This window comes from Anolis carolinensis, chromosome 1 (assembly GCF_035594765.1).
Source record: "Anolis carolinensis isolate JA03-04 chromosome 1, rAnoCar3.1.pri, whole genome shotgun sequence".
In the NCBI taxonomy this organism is placed as follows: Eukaryota; Metazoa; Chordata; class Lepidosauria; order Squamata; family Dactyloidae; genus Anolis; species Anolis carolinensis.
The window spans coordinates 188,747,373-188,762,653 of record NC_085841.1 but is presented as its reverse complement, the minus strand read 5'-3'; the positions used below and the strand labels follow the sequence as shown (position 1 = coordinate 188,762,653).

General features: G+C 40.6%; 1 protein-coding gene across 1 annotated transcript in view; it reads left to right on the top strand.

Annotated features, from left to right (window-relative positions):
- klf7 (KLF transcription factor 7) overlaps nucleotides 1–13,555 on the top strand; it is a 96,268-nt gene extending 82,713 nt beyond the window's left edge. The window contains exon 4 of the mRNA XM_062962518.1: nucleotides 5,158–13,555. Coding sequence (XP_062818588.1) covers nucleotides 5,158–5,209 — 52 coding nt within the window. The 3' untranslated portion in view covers nucleotides 5,210–13,555. The remainder of the gene's footprint in view (nucleotides 1–5,157) is intronic.
- The last annotated feature ends 1,726 nt before the right edge of the window (nucleotides 13,556–15,281 follow it).

Below are 15,281 nucleotides of genomic sequence, written 5' to 3'. Positions count from 1 at the left end.
ATCTATACCAGTGGTTCTCAATCTGGGATCCCCAGATATTTTTGGCCTACAACTCCCAGAAATCCCAACCAGTTTACCAGCTGTTAGGATTTCTGAGAGTTGACGGTCAAAAACATCTGGGGACCCCAGGTTGAGAACCACTGATCTATATCATTCCATTACAATGTAATAAAAGCATAAAGGCAGGCTGTATAGCTTTTGTTACAACCCACATGGCCCAATCACTTGAGATACTCTGATGCTTAGTGTAAATGCAAAGGGACCAAATAGCTTTGGTGTTTTGCTTTCTAACCATAGTTAAAGTGGGCACCTTTATAAGCAGAGACATGAAATAAGCACTATCAATCTAATCACACGTAAAAAAAAAAAGCGCCTTAGGATGTTTCTGCCCCAGTTTACTCATGCAGCCCCATGCTGCCCATCAGACAACGTAGGCTGACTTCCGGCTGGGCTCTGTGGGTGAACAGGGATGGCAGCGTGGTAGGACGCTGCACCGTCAACATGGTAGCTTCCCCATGTTCCACTAGGAACAATGGGGCTACCGTAGGATTAAGCCGCACAGCAACGATTCCCCACATGTGATGGGGAAGCATCAACCCCCTGCCGAAGCTCCGGATTGTCCTGCTGCCGCCCTGATTTGTCATGGAAGCTGGTGAATCGCAACTCTGGACCTCATCCATGTGATGAAGTCCTTAGTGAATCTCCACCTGTACAGGAGGGCTGTAGTACAGAGAAACGTCTCTATGTGAATAATGACATTTCCCTCCATGAAACGTATCCTGTGCTTTTCTTTTTCATGTTAGATTATCTGTGGGAATGAGAGCCTTGCTGCTTACCCAGAAACTTACTTTATTCAAATTGGCAGAATGATGGTTTTCTTTATTTAATTGTGCCAGCTTTGATTGTAACATTTGCTTTCATTACTCATCCCCTTCCTTCCCTATTCTCAAGAGCATGCAGGATAATCTCTTTTGAGCTCTCATTTGTAAAAGAAAATAAGTGTGTGATTAACTGAATAAGGATGTTTTTCTATTCTGACAAATTTCTGTTTCAATTTATACCTGGAATATGACTTGTAATAGCTTGTGATTTAACCTTGTTCTTTCTGCTCTAAATTGATTGGTTTCCCATGTGAATGTGGAGAGTGAAACAGCATATACCGTGTGGCCGTTTAGACCTTCACCTAAATCCTCTAGTTAGTCCCAACTGGAGTAGACCCAGAATCAATAGGTTCTTCTTGTAGATCCAAGTGTTTAAACTGCCATTAATTTTAACCACACTCTGTCATTTGGAAACGAACTTGCTCTTGATGGGAAGTATAAAAATGCTTTTAAATAGATGAATATTTAGAACTTTCCTCAGCAAATTGTTTGCTTAAGTCTCAGGTGAGCCCTATTTTAATTTAAATTATTTATTAAAATATTTATATCTTGCCTTTCATCATAACATCTCAAAGCAGCATACAAATGAACTCAATCTAATCTGGTTAAAACAATGTGAAACAGACCACAACTAGGATGCCACAGCAAAGAAAGCCCTTTATCCATGTCTACACAGCATATGTTGAACTCATTGTTGGGACACAGATACCATGGGGAGGGACACCACTTCAAGGACTTTAAATATGATTGCCACCTTGAATTCAGAACAGAGGCATATTGTCACCTAATGCAATCATTGCATGATATCTTCATGATATTCTGGTTCATAGATTCATAGAATCATAGAGTTGGAAGAGACCTCGTGGGCCATCCAGTCCAACTCCCTGCCAAGAAGCAGGAAAATCGCATTCAAAGCACCCCGACAGATGGCCAGCCAGCGTCTGCTTAAAATCCTCCAAAGAAGGAGCTTCCACCTCACCCTGGGGCAGAGAGTTTCACTGTTGAACAGCTCACAATCTAGCTGCTGTGTTCTGTCCTAAACTTTCAAATTATTTTCATGGGAAACCACACATAGAATACATTGGTTCCAGTAGTCTTAAGTAGTAATCTGTGAACTACCATAGCTAAATTGTTGAAGTCAAAAGGTTTCATGCTGATTTCTGGCATCAACAAGCATACTAACGGTGTGCTATAGCTATCATAACACTGGGAAACAGGAGCAGATGTGGTCCCCATGGAAGCTGAAAGTGAACTTGTGCAATGCTCTGAGTATTATCTCAATTAATAGGTTGTTGCCTTTCTCTAGGTATTTCCGGTAAAATATTGTTTATATCAAAGAGTGTTGTTGTATTTGTTGTCATGTATATTCAATTCATTTTTGACTTATGGCAACCCTAGTACAAAACCATCATGGGGTTTTCTTGGCAAGATTTGTTGAGAGTAGGGTTGTCTTTGCCTTCCTCTGCGGTTGAGATAGTGTGACTTTCTGAAGGTGGTTTCCATAGCCGAACGTTGATTCGAACCCTCTTCTCCAGTCATAGTCAAACACCTACACCATTACATGACACTGGCTCCCTTGCATGTTGCATACCATGTGTAATATAACCATACCCCATTCACCTCACCACCAGAATGTCAAGAGTCCCTAGAGATGGTGGTGGTTAATGTAATCTTAATGCAAAAAATATTATACAGCACATTTCAGGTTCTCACAGCACATCATGTATCATCTCACTGAACCTTGTAAGAGTCTTCTGTAAAATAACTCTCACTATTGTTACACTTGGGAGAGGGAGAAAAAATGGGTCACCTAAGAGTTACCTCTGAGTTCACAGCTAAGGTGAAAAGTGATCTTTTCTCATTCATCACCATTATCTAGTTTTTTTTTTTGACCTCTTTGGTACCCCCAGCTTTCATATGTAATCATACAACATCATCTTTTCCTGACATTACATTTGGTCTCCTCAATTTAACTGTAAACATCTGAAAACCTGGCTATTTAAATGTCCGTTTGATTAAATTGGCATAAATTGAAGACTGTCTCTTACCTCCACCTAGACCCAGTTACTGCAATTCTTCCGATTCATTCAGTAGAGGTTTATAAGATATTGTACACAGACAACATTTACCTTGCCCCAGTGGAATATGTTCACTGTGCCTGACTATTAGTTATTGCTTGAGTATGTTTTAATGTATTATATGTTTTATGATTTTATGTTTATATGTTTTAAATGTATTTATGTGATTGTATTTTATTGTGCATTGCTGGGCTTGGTCCCCATGTGAGCTGCCCCAAGTCTCTTCAGGGAGATGGGGTGGGATATAAGAATAAAGTTGTTGTTGTTGTTAAATGAACAATTGCTCCTATTTACCTACGAATGCTGAAATTTTTTTCCTGTGTGCTACTTCATAATGCTTTGACTTGATGAGAATGAAAAGCCAATGCTTCCTTCTGGATGTTAGGGGCAGTGTTTTGTGGAGTAATTTTGCTCCAAAGCCATCCCAAAATGCCAAGTGGGGCCTATCTCCCTGGCACCCACTCAGAATTGCTCTGTGCCGTGGCCTCGCTCGTAGCGAGACTGTGTTGCTTTGTCAAATCTTGCAGACTGGAGGGATTACTGTGCCAGGACTTATTTGGTATGCTGCTGCTTGGAGAAAATTCTTGCGATGGCAAGCCTGCTGAATTACAACACATTGGTTATAATAAGGCTTTGTTGTCTCCCACCAAAGAAGGCAATATACTGTCTTTTCTTGGAACACAAAAGAACGCACGATTCCAACTTCCTGGCTCAATAAAGCCTATTGGCTCTGGTGTGTTAATTTCTAAAATGGAAGAAGTCAGAATTCAAGGCTGAGTGGAATCCGTTTTCTCTGGTGGGGAAGCCCTCCCTTTCTCCAGTTGCAAATGTTTGGTATTAGGCAGTGGCACTTATTTTTAAAGGCAATGATTCTCTCCTTCTATCTAATGCCACCTGTTCTAGAGCTAAGATTTAAAATTCAGCTTCAAACTTCAGTGAGGCCAGTTAATATTTTGTTTTGTTTTGTTTTGTTTTGCAGCAATGCAGAGCAATGCAAAAAAAAAGAAAAAACCCTCTGACTTCACAATTATACAATAATTGATTGAACATGTAAGCAACCAAATTGGCACAAAACAATGGGCCTGTTTTGGAGATAACTTTTTCAGGCAGGATGTTATGAGGATGGCTATTGTCGAGGTGAGAATGTTGGAAGTGGATTAAATGTTGAAGTTGTGACCTTTTCTAAGAATTATATATTAGAAAATATTTCTAGATATAAGCTGCTCAAATGGGTAGAATAACATTGAGGAATAAATTAGCATTCAGTCAGCAGAGTTTTAATTTTTTAAAATAAATAATGTATGCATTTAATTGCAGAGGAGATTCCATGTTGCTGTTAAACAGAGGTTAGAAGTAAACAAAGATGGGAAAGATTTGAGTGATTTTCCTTTCTTTTTAGAAATATTTGAGCTTTGCCTATAGATATTCGTTGTCGGGAAAAACATACACAGGTTTTACCTTGAACACTGAATATAGGTAATATACTACCGTGTTTTCCCGAAAATAAGACATCCCCTGAATGTAAGACCTAGGAGGAAGGAGGTCTGTGATTTTTTTCCTTTGTGATTGCCATTCTTCCTAGCATTGTTGGTTCTTGGTAGGACCAATATCACTGGCCCTACAGCCATTTGGTTCCTGTATCCAGCCTTCCATAGCAAAATGTATGATCTTGGCTTTGGGTAGCAATATTCTTACCCACCAAATGAAGATGGTATTTCTTAGACTGATGGTAAATCATCCATATGACATTTATACTCAGAGCAACATTGTTTTCCCTACCCTTTCCCCGCTGTCCCCTACACCAAAATCCTTGCTTTTTTCTGAAATGTGGTGGGTCTAATTTATTTGAAGCTGTATGCAAAATTCCTATGGCTGTAATATTACCCAGTCCTGCATCTGATTGAGTTCATATCCAAGAAAGATCATGCTAAAATAAAAACCATGTGCTGCCATAATTATTTTTCTCCTCCCTTGTCTTCCTCCTTTTTAGGCCACAAGAGACTAACTCAGCTACTTCACTGGAGATCTTTGTTATGTCCAGATCTCCCAACAAGTACCAGGTGCTTTGGCTTTTTAAGGCACACTTGTCAGCAGGGAATTTAATCTACTGTTGATTTTCTTGTCTACTATGAGAAATAATGCTTGAAAAAAATGTTGGTGTTTGTTCCTGATTTCACATCTGTACCTTTCTTTTGCAGGTGTTTTTCAAGATCTGATCACCTTGCCCTCCATATGAAGAGACACATCTAAATCACTGAACGTACTGCATATGGTCCAGATTTAGTTAGACTGAAGCATCATGGGAGAATGGATGGAACAGGATTGTCTGTCTCTTGCTGCCATTCAGAGGAAGAGAACTTGATTACTTGTAGACCTCTGTACTCAACACGTGCAACCAATTCTACTTAATTGCATACGCCTGTTCTCAGTACATTGCCTGTCTGGAAGGCAGAAGACATGTGAGAGGAAAAGGGTAGCAGAAGAGGTCGGTAAGGTTGCTTCCGACACAATGGGATCCTTGCTTTTTTGTTCCCTTTTTATTGCCAATGGAAATCAAAGCAGAAAGAAGAGGATTTAATGCAGGCGAACAGCAGTAGCAGAAACATCTATAACTTGCTTTTCCACGCAACTTGAGGAAGTGGGACACGGTTTTGGAGTTGCATATTTGTAGCACTGACTTTTCCTTTTAAATACATTTCAGAGGGGAAATTAATGACCTAGAAAAACCAAATCCCAGTTTGGTAGCCAAAACATTCATGTCTTGGTTCCTTTCTGTTTTTGTTTTTGAGAAACCATTATGTACAAGGATGTACCATGACTCTTCAAGGACAGTTTTATCTGCTCTGGTTCTTCATAGAACTGACTTGTCAAGATCTGTTTAAGACAAAATACCAATGGCCTTAACTGGCAGTAGACTGTGCAATGACACCTGGGACACGCCTACCACTTTCCTGGCTTAAACTGATGGACACTTTGTCAAGGATATATATTTTCTTTGTTTTGTTCAGTTCCTTACATTTTGATATTGGGTTATTGCACATCTTGTGCACTAGAGGACTAGGAAGACTGCTGATGTGATTTCACAGCGCTTGGCCAGTGAAGTCCCTGACCAACACCACAGTATATCCTGGAGGCATTACCATGCTGCCATAGTTCAGACTTCCTATTTAATTGCCTAATGAAAACTTGAAAAAAAAGCTTGTTTGAAAGCTTTGAACCTTTTTTCCTCTGTGTTCCTCAGAACTCTTGTAACACACCTGGATATCTGTCTTGGATTCTATCACTCAGGCATGACTTCAGGTTTTCCTTCTGCACCAATGGGAGGCATGCTTGTTGCAACCCGTAATGAATGGTTTGCAGTTCTGGTCGCTTGTTCTTGCTAGCCCTTTTAACCCATTTGGTAACTTCCTTGTGCGACTGGCACCTGCAAAATATAAATTCTTGGATTGGGCAGACATGTAGAAATATTATTATGGTTCTAAGTTGAAAAATAAGAACCCTTGTCCAGTTAAAAATGAATAACACTAAACCGTTCTGCCCTAAAGGAAAGGCCCACCTTGCCAAGGGTTTCCTCCTCCATTTATCAAACTTGTACAATTTTCCCATTATAAAAACATTCTACAGTTGATGGAAAGGGGTTGTGGCTTTTAAAATGTGCACTGACCTTTTTCCAAAGCAAAAAAGCATGTGTCCACTTTGGCCATTGGTAAGCAATGGATGTGTTAGACTCACTTTTGAATCTTGTAGATAATTGGACAGTTGTTTCCCCTGTACCACACACACACACCTTCTACCTTTATAATGGCTATTTTTAGCTAGTTGGAACTGGCACTGATTCCAAAGACTGCCTTTTCAAACTCTCCCTCCCATGCAGGTGGACAGCTAGTCATTGAGAATGGTTGTGTATAGTGAATAATGTGGAACCATCCCTCCGAGATGAGCTGAGAAGTGAAAACAGCATGTAATATTCCCTTGGTTGCTGCTCTTCCACTCACAAAACTAGCTCACTGCCCTCCTTTTGACTGTTTTTTGACTTGCTGACTGTTCAGTAATTTCCTAATTTATGTTTAGGATGCAAAAACCTTTAAAAAAACTTTTTAATATATATATAATGTATACATATACATACACACACACACACACACACACACACACACACATAAGATATCAAAAATTGTGTAATGTAAGTACAAACACAGGGATTCTTAGCACTTGGCCTTTGGGTCTTTCTTTCCATCTTTGATTTCACCAAACTATCAGATTTTCAAACAAAGCTCCTTCCTTTTTGGATCAGAGTTTCTAGGCACACTGTGACTGTCAGTGGCCGTTTGTGCTGCAAATATAAGGCCTGGCCCTTAACCGTGGGAAGAGAAATGGACCAAAATAATGCACCATCTCTGCAAGGGCAGTGAACGTTGGCATTTAAGAACAAGGGAGAGATCTATGTTTTATTCCAAAGATTTATGGTTAACGATGATTTAGAAAATATTGGAGCACTGTTTGCGGACAATCTTGTAATTCTCTATATGTGTGTTTGCATATTTTCTATCCTACCCAAGTGTTCAGTGGGTTTTGTGAGCGCCATCTACTTTGGGATTTGAATATCATGTGACAGTTTTGGAATATCAACTGAGGGAGATGACAGAACGCCTAAATGTGAAAAAAATCTATACTGTCCATTTGACGTCCTACATAATGTGCAAACATACTTGTCATGACAATAATCTTGGGGTAATATCCATGAATGTCATCACCTGAAATGTTGTTAAACCTTGTTGCTTCTGGTATTCTTAGCGATCATCTGCAGGAGTTGGTGGACATTTTCTTGTAATGCTGTATTTCAAATAATCTGAAAGCAGGTGGCAGTAGAGAAACAAAATGGAACAACAGGTATATCTACACCAGTGATTCCCAACCTTTGGGCCTCCAGGTGTTTTGGACTTCAACTCTTAGAAATCCCAGCCAGCTTACCAGCTGTTAGGAACTGTGGGAGCTGAAGTCCAAAACACCTGGAGGTCCGAAGGTTGGGAACCACTGATCTACACTGTAGAATTAATGAAGTTTGACACCACTTTAATTGCCATTACTCAGTGCTATGGAATCATGGGAGCTGTAGTTTTTCAAAATTTTCAGCCTTCTCTGTTCAATAGAGCTGGTGCCCCATTGAGCTGCAACTCCCAGCAATCCATGGCACTGAAGCATGGCAATTAAAGTGGTGTCAAACCACACTAATTCTACTGTATAGATCAGGCATGAGCAAACTAAGGCCCAGGGGCTAGATGTGGCCCCAGGGTGCTTATCTCAGGCCCTCCTCATTTTCTCTGGCCTGCCACGTCCTAATGCCAAAAATCTGGGGGAGGAAAGCACGTAGCAGCTGAGCACCTTCTGGAGCATTCTCAACTACTGTGTGTCTCACCCTCCTCCCGGCATAAGGACAGTGCAAGTACCTCATCCTTATGCAGGGAGGTTGGCTTGAGGAAGTCATGCAGCAACTGAGAGCCCTCCAGAGCACACTCAGCTGCCATCTGTCTCACTCTCCTCTTGGTATAATGCCAAGAGGACAGCCTGAGGATCGGGGGAAGAGGGTGGGAAGGAGGATCAGGGCAGTTGCCACATGTCCCGCCTTCCTCCCAGCATAAGAATGGGACGAGCTGCCCTGCCCGAGCCCTGCCCTGCCCTCTCCTGGCCCCGTCCTTTCCCGGGCCCTCCCTATTCAGCGTGTGCCCAGTCCTCCTCCCTTGTGACCCAGCCCTCCTGGCTGGGCCTACAATGCAGCCCCAAGGCAAAAAAAAGTTTGCCCATGCCTGGTATAGATGCATCTAATATTTATTCATTCTAACTTCTCTACTAATTACTGTAGAATATGAAACCATCACCTCTTAGGTGTCTGGAAAGGCAATTCACGGCAAAATTTGTACTGCGCACTGGTGTTCAAAGTTGGCCCATATCATAAGAATCAGAAAATACCATAGTGGCAGATTGGGTTCCTATACTAGCCTTTCATCTCTTTCTAATGGCTCCCCAAAATTAATGAGAAAAACATGTCCAGTTATTTATAAAAAAGACTAGTTAAAATAAACAATTGAGGTGGCAGGACAAAACATAAAAGCCTAGTAGTGACTTGGGGAGAAGAAACCGATACCTGTAATGGGAGGCATTGCAAAATGCTGATGGAAGCTGCTAGGTTCCTAACATGACAGGTATGTACCACTGAACAGGCCAAGAGCACGCAGTGTGGTGTACCTCATATGTGGCTGACAAATTAGTCTGCTGGCCAGTCACTTGTACCCTATGCCTTTGCCACTGCTTTGTCATGCCTACCAGTAAGGCTATCAGGTCCCTTTGGTCAGCATCTGGCATTGGCTCCTCCATCCCTTTCGGTTATTATTGAAAAGACCAGTCTGCAATCCACTTTGTACTAAAGAGGTGAATCTTATGGAAGTCAGGATTGCACTATGAGATGTGCACAGAATTTCCCTCCTGTTTTTGAGGTCATTCAGAGAAAGAGAAATCATGTGTAATGGGAGTTGCTGGAACAATAAAGAATTGTGCTTTTTAGAAAATTCCTTTTTCATATCAAGAGTCCTGAATAACCTGAAAAGGAAGTCTGTAAATATTACAAGGGCCTATTTTCACCACTCATTCTGGCGCTCACTCTCCTGTACATTACTTTTTTTTTTTTAAGGAGAGGGTTTTCTTACATTCCAACAGTGATGACAAACTTCTCCAGGCCTAGAGCTTAGCCTTGATGCAGAAATGTTAATGGGAGGAGATCTTGCAAAGAGCAGTACTTAGAAAACTTAACTTTTTTTGGATGCTCACTTCCAGAATCTTACAAAACAGCATCCTGAGGGAGTCAGGGGGTCGTTCAAAAAAGTAATTCTTAGCCCAACTTTTGAGTGAGAAGCAGCACCTGATCCTATAGTCTAGCACAATGGTTCTCAGCCTGTGGGTCCCCAGGTGTTTTGGCCTACAACTCCCAGAAATCCTAGCCAGTTTACCAGCTCTTAGGGTTTCTGAGAGTTGAAGGCCAAAACATCTGGGGACCCACAGGTTCAGAACCACAAGTCTAGCACAATGACTATGCGACCAGGTGAACAAGGAAGGAAACTTATATGGAGCAGCCCAGTCGGTGGAGAGGCATCATTCAATGCTTTAATAGGTCAGGTGTTCTGCATCCCATTTTTAGTGTCCCAGTATGCAAGTTTGCTCTATAGGATTGGGCTATCTTTGAATTGCATTATATTGTCTACATCAGTGGTTCTCAACCTGGGATCCCCAGATGTTTTGGCCCAGAAATCCTAACAGCTGGTAAACTGGCTGGGATTTCTGGGAGTTGTAGGCCAAAAACATCTGGGGACCCCCAGGTTGAGAACCACTGGTCTACATCAAATACTGATTCATAATTTCTGCCCTTGGTCCCATGTTAAAACTGATTTGGAAGGGCATTGTTTTACAAAATAAGCCAGGAGGCATCAAAGATTTCCCTTTCCTGTTGAGAGGTGATTAGTAGAACGTGAACAATCCCGTTGGAAAGAGCAAAACTCCTAACAGGACTTTATTTAAGTCTCTCTCCCCAACTTTGTTTGTGGATGACATTAGAGCAATGCTTCATTCCCCTCCCCTTCCCAAGAAAAGCCACAAAAGAGGATCTCAGTGAGAATGGATTTATTTTCGGAAGTAAGGCAAGGTTTTGTTTTGTAATACATTATTTCTGTATGCTCTTGGAATTAGAAATTTACATTGGTTCATTCATCCCTCTCTTTTAAAATGTCACAGATTTCTTTATGTTTTGAGTAGAAGACCACTAATATTCCCACACAAATGAAACTGAACTCCGGTGTAGTAACCAACAGTGCCTATTTCCACTTGGCTTGGTGAGGATACTACCAGTGAGTGAGTTTTAGAAACGAGGCAGCTAATGTAGGAAAGTTTTTGCCTGTGCTAGAAGACATATTTTGTTGTGTACCATGAGTGAATAGAGTGCAAGAATGGGTTACAGGAGGAACCTGAGATTGAAATTAAAACATGGTGAGAGATGACATATTTTTAAAGTCAACTTTGCTCTTTTGACTGTAGTGAGCCAAAATCTGCTATCAACACAAAGTTCTCTGAACATCAAACTTGTTTTGATTTTTGTGTAACTGGCTGTTAACCTGACAAATGAATCTGTCCAGTTGTAAGGTCCACTTGGATAGGCATTCCTGGGAGTCTGAAGTTCTCCCACTTTTGTAGTGCTTTCAGTGAATATATGGTTGTCATGTATTACGACTTGCGGACAGGACAAATAAGCATTGCTCTGGAAGGCTAATCGGCCAGACTAGTTAATGCTCAAATTATATTTGTTCCACTGCAATAATCCAACATGTCATTTATCAATTTCTCATGCATTTCTGAGTTCTGTGCCTGCTCATTCTTAAACACCAAATTTCCAAACTCCTTTTAAACGTCAGACTTTGCTCCATAGTTGGAATTGCAAGGGTTTTGTGGTGTTGTTTTTTTCCAGCTCCATAGACTTGTCCAAATTGCAAAGCTGTTTTGTTCTAGCAAAAAAAAAAAAAAAAAAAAAAAAGGGGGGGGGGAGGGACACATTTCAGCATGTGTCATCTGCAAGTGAAGACGCTAATTAGAAATGGCAATTAGTTTTTCCAGTGAATTGAAGGCAATTATATAATAGAGGCATCGTAACACATTGTATACACTGGAATTTGTGTTCCAAATATTTTCACTGTGTAACAAGGCCTTTAGTTTGTTTTTAATGCAAAATCCCCAAATAACATTGGCCTGGAAACAGTATATTTGTGGGGAGTACAATATAAGCCAGGTTTACTATTGAAGGAACATGGGAGAGGACCACAGGTTTGGCCAGGGCTCATTCCCACTCTCTGCCATCAGTTTTCCATGGCTTTCTCCTGCTGGCTATACTTTCTATAGGGACCCCCTTCAGGATACACCCTTTATTGTGGGAACCCTGCCTCCATACGTCCTGCCTCTGCCCCATAAAGGGCTCAAGGGTCACAAGAACTTCACAGATTACTTTGAGTTTAAAATACCGAGTGGGTTTTGCATGCCTGAACATTGGTTCCTAGTAACTTTAGTAGTTTCCCTCCTCAGAGTCTGGAACATGCAGGTTTTGTTTCAAGGAAGCTCAGGAAAGGGGGAAAATCTAACTATAAAGTGAGTCAGGGGAAGTTTGATCATGGGTAGTTCTAATGTTGGTGGGGCAACTGTCTTTTTAAATGTTGGCTTTGAATTTGCACCACGTTTTACTGATTGACCTGCTTTAGGAAGAGTTAAAACCAGCACAAGCATGTGGTTAGTTCAGATCTGTGTTTGCCACTGAAATCCCAGCAATTGGCTCTTAATTTGTGCAAATAAATCTAAGGACTACCACCCCATGCATTTTGCACTTTCCAAATCCAAAGATCTCAAAGTCTCTTAGCCTGACTCAGTTTTCTTGCCATACTAGATGAGAGATATGGGAGGTGATGTTTCTGTCCTTACTTTCTTTCCCTTCTTCTTTGAAAGAGGGGCGGGTGCGTTTCAATACTACAAGAAACAGGTTTTCAAACTGCAGTTGTATATATTGATCTTGAATTGGGTCCATAATTCTACATGTGGCTATATCTGCTAAGATTAGGGTTCCTCTTCCTTCTCCATCCTGTCTCAGCACCTTGTTGTACTTGCAGTGAAGATGTTCCACATTTCATGTGTGAACAACCACTTGCTAAAGTGGAGTAACTGAGTTTTTAAAATACAGATTTGACTCTGCCACTTCTTTGTGATTATTGATCTTCTGAGAGATTTCAGAGAGATTTCAAGCACTTATTAGGAGAACATTGCTCCTCTGGAATGCCATCCTGCCTTTAAAAGGGTTTGTTTTTTAGCATCAGTGACAAAAGAAAAGGCACCAAGACAGAGATGAAGAGGGGGAACTACACCAACATTTCTCACATTATTAAAGGTGTGACCCACTCCTTTAACAATCAAACAAATCTACCAGAGTCCCTTTTTTAATTTATGAAAGTATGTATCGTTTCTTTTAAGTGTCGAAACTCCATCATTCCTTGACTCAAGAAACACCACAATACCTATCTAACAACCAATAACGCTTGAAGGACTTTTCGTTTTTGCACTACGGCTTTCCCTTTGCCAGATGTTTCTGCCAAGTGCATCTGGAGAAAACTTTGGTCACATCTCTCAGGCCTTCTCTGGTATTTCTAGTATATCGCAGAAGTACCCAAACTTGTAGCCCTCGGTTCTGCCTTTTTTGGTTGACATTTTATTTTTTTTAAGCTTTTTTATATATATAAATATAAATATATATATATGAATATATTACTTTGTCAATTTTTTTGGCTGTACAAAAGTCTTAAGATTTAAGAAAAAATATTATTTGTATTATATGATGGTGGTATGTTAATGTATCAAGATTATTAATGAAGAAGAAGATTTATTTTTGTTACTGGTCTGTTTCATAATTCTTTTTTAAATTCGTATATTGTAAGATATCTATGCAAAAAAAAGTTATGTGGCGCATTTTTATTTAAGAGTGTAATATGTGTAATAAAAAGTAGAATGTGTTTGGCCTGAAAACGGTTCAGATGTCCTCAATGTTTTCTTTGTGGCATAAAAAATCCTGCAAGTAATAGGGAAGATTTATCTGGGGGATAGTTAATATGGTGGTGAAATTCTCTTGGAGGGAGTAATGGCACTTGGAGATTTTAGATGATTTCTTCCTTTACTGGAGACCCTTCAAAGCAGTGGTTCCTAACCTGTGGTCCATGGACCACCAGTAGTCCGTAAGAACTAAAATTTGGTCCATGGCCTCACTGTTACTGCTACAGATAATAACACAGCCCTACTCCAAAAAAAATTCTTGGTGTCTTTGTTTTTAGGCCTGTTCCTGGGGTTATTTGGAGTGCTGATACTGAAAATTGCATTGGATAGACGACATCAGCTCTAGATTATTAAATATAGTTTTCTGTGGGCAAGTAGATGGCGATTACTGGATGGCATATGTTCTGTATCCGAAACTAGAGTTGATGTGGTCTATCCAATGCAATTTTCTGAATCAGCACCCCATATAACCAAAATGAATCTAAAGTTGACCAAAAACCGATTCATAACCCTTTTGGTACTAATGTTGGAAAATAGCCCCTGGTTAAAAAAAAAAAAAAAGGTTGGGAACCTGTGCTCTAAAGCCACATCTGATCCATCCTGTAAGTTGGTCCTTGGGGTGAAAAATAGGTTTCCTTACTGTCATTCAGTGGAGGAAAAAGCCAATATTTTTGGAGGCAACAATACAGTTCCAGGAGTGTTCACAAGAATGGATTCACATTTCTTGGGGATCTTGTTCTCTTGCTAGGGAAAGACAATAGGTTTTTCATATTCTGTTTTGGAAGAGAAAAAATATTTTACTCTTGCATTGGCCAGTACAGCCTATCCACCGAGACAGAAACAATACATGAAACCCTTAAGCCTGTACTTCAGTACTATATCATTAATGAATGGATGCCCCTTCCGTCCCAGATCATAACAAGGCTGGATGCTTTGGACACACAAGAGGATATCAGCCTCAAAGTCAGGAGGGCTTTGAGTTTACTGCCTTTGGGAAATGTCTTGAAGCATTAGGAAGTTGTTCAATGTGTTGTCGAAGGCTTTCATGGCCAGGACCACAGGATCCTTGTATGTTTTCCAGGCTGTATGGCCATGTTCTAGAAGTATTCTCTCCTGACGTTTCACCCACATCTATGGCAGGCATCCTCAGAGGTTGTGAGGTGTGGAGAAACTAAGCAAGGAAGGTAAATATATATCTGTGGAAAGTCCAGGGTGAGAGAAGAACTCTTTGTCAGTTGGAGGCCAGTGTGAATGTTGTAGTTAATCATCTTAATTAGCATTGAATAGCTTCATGTCCTGGCTTCTTCCTGCCTGGGGGCATCCTTTGTTCAGAGTCGTTAGCTACCCCTGGTTCCCATGTCTGGAACTCCTCTGTTTTCAGAGTGTTGCTTCTTATTTACTGTTCTGATTTTTGAGTTTTTTAAATACTGGTAGCCAGATTTTGTTCATTTTCATGATTTCCCCTCACCCTGGACTTTCTACAGATATAGTTTTTCTACAGATATAGTTTGGGAAGGTGAGGAGTCTATGGCAGATAATTCAAAAGGCCCTGCCCTAAACTACATTTCCCAGAATTCTGCTCAGCATCAGAAAGCTCTAATCAGGAGAGGGGAGAGATTTGTCCCTCCGTAGCAGCAGCCAGCCAGAGTTCCATTACATTGTTGAATCTGCAAAGAGGAGGACTGAATGATACTTCAATAGA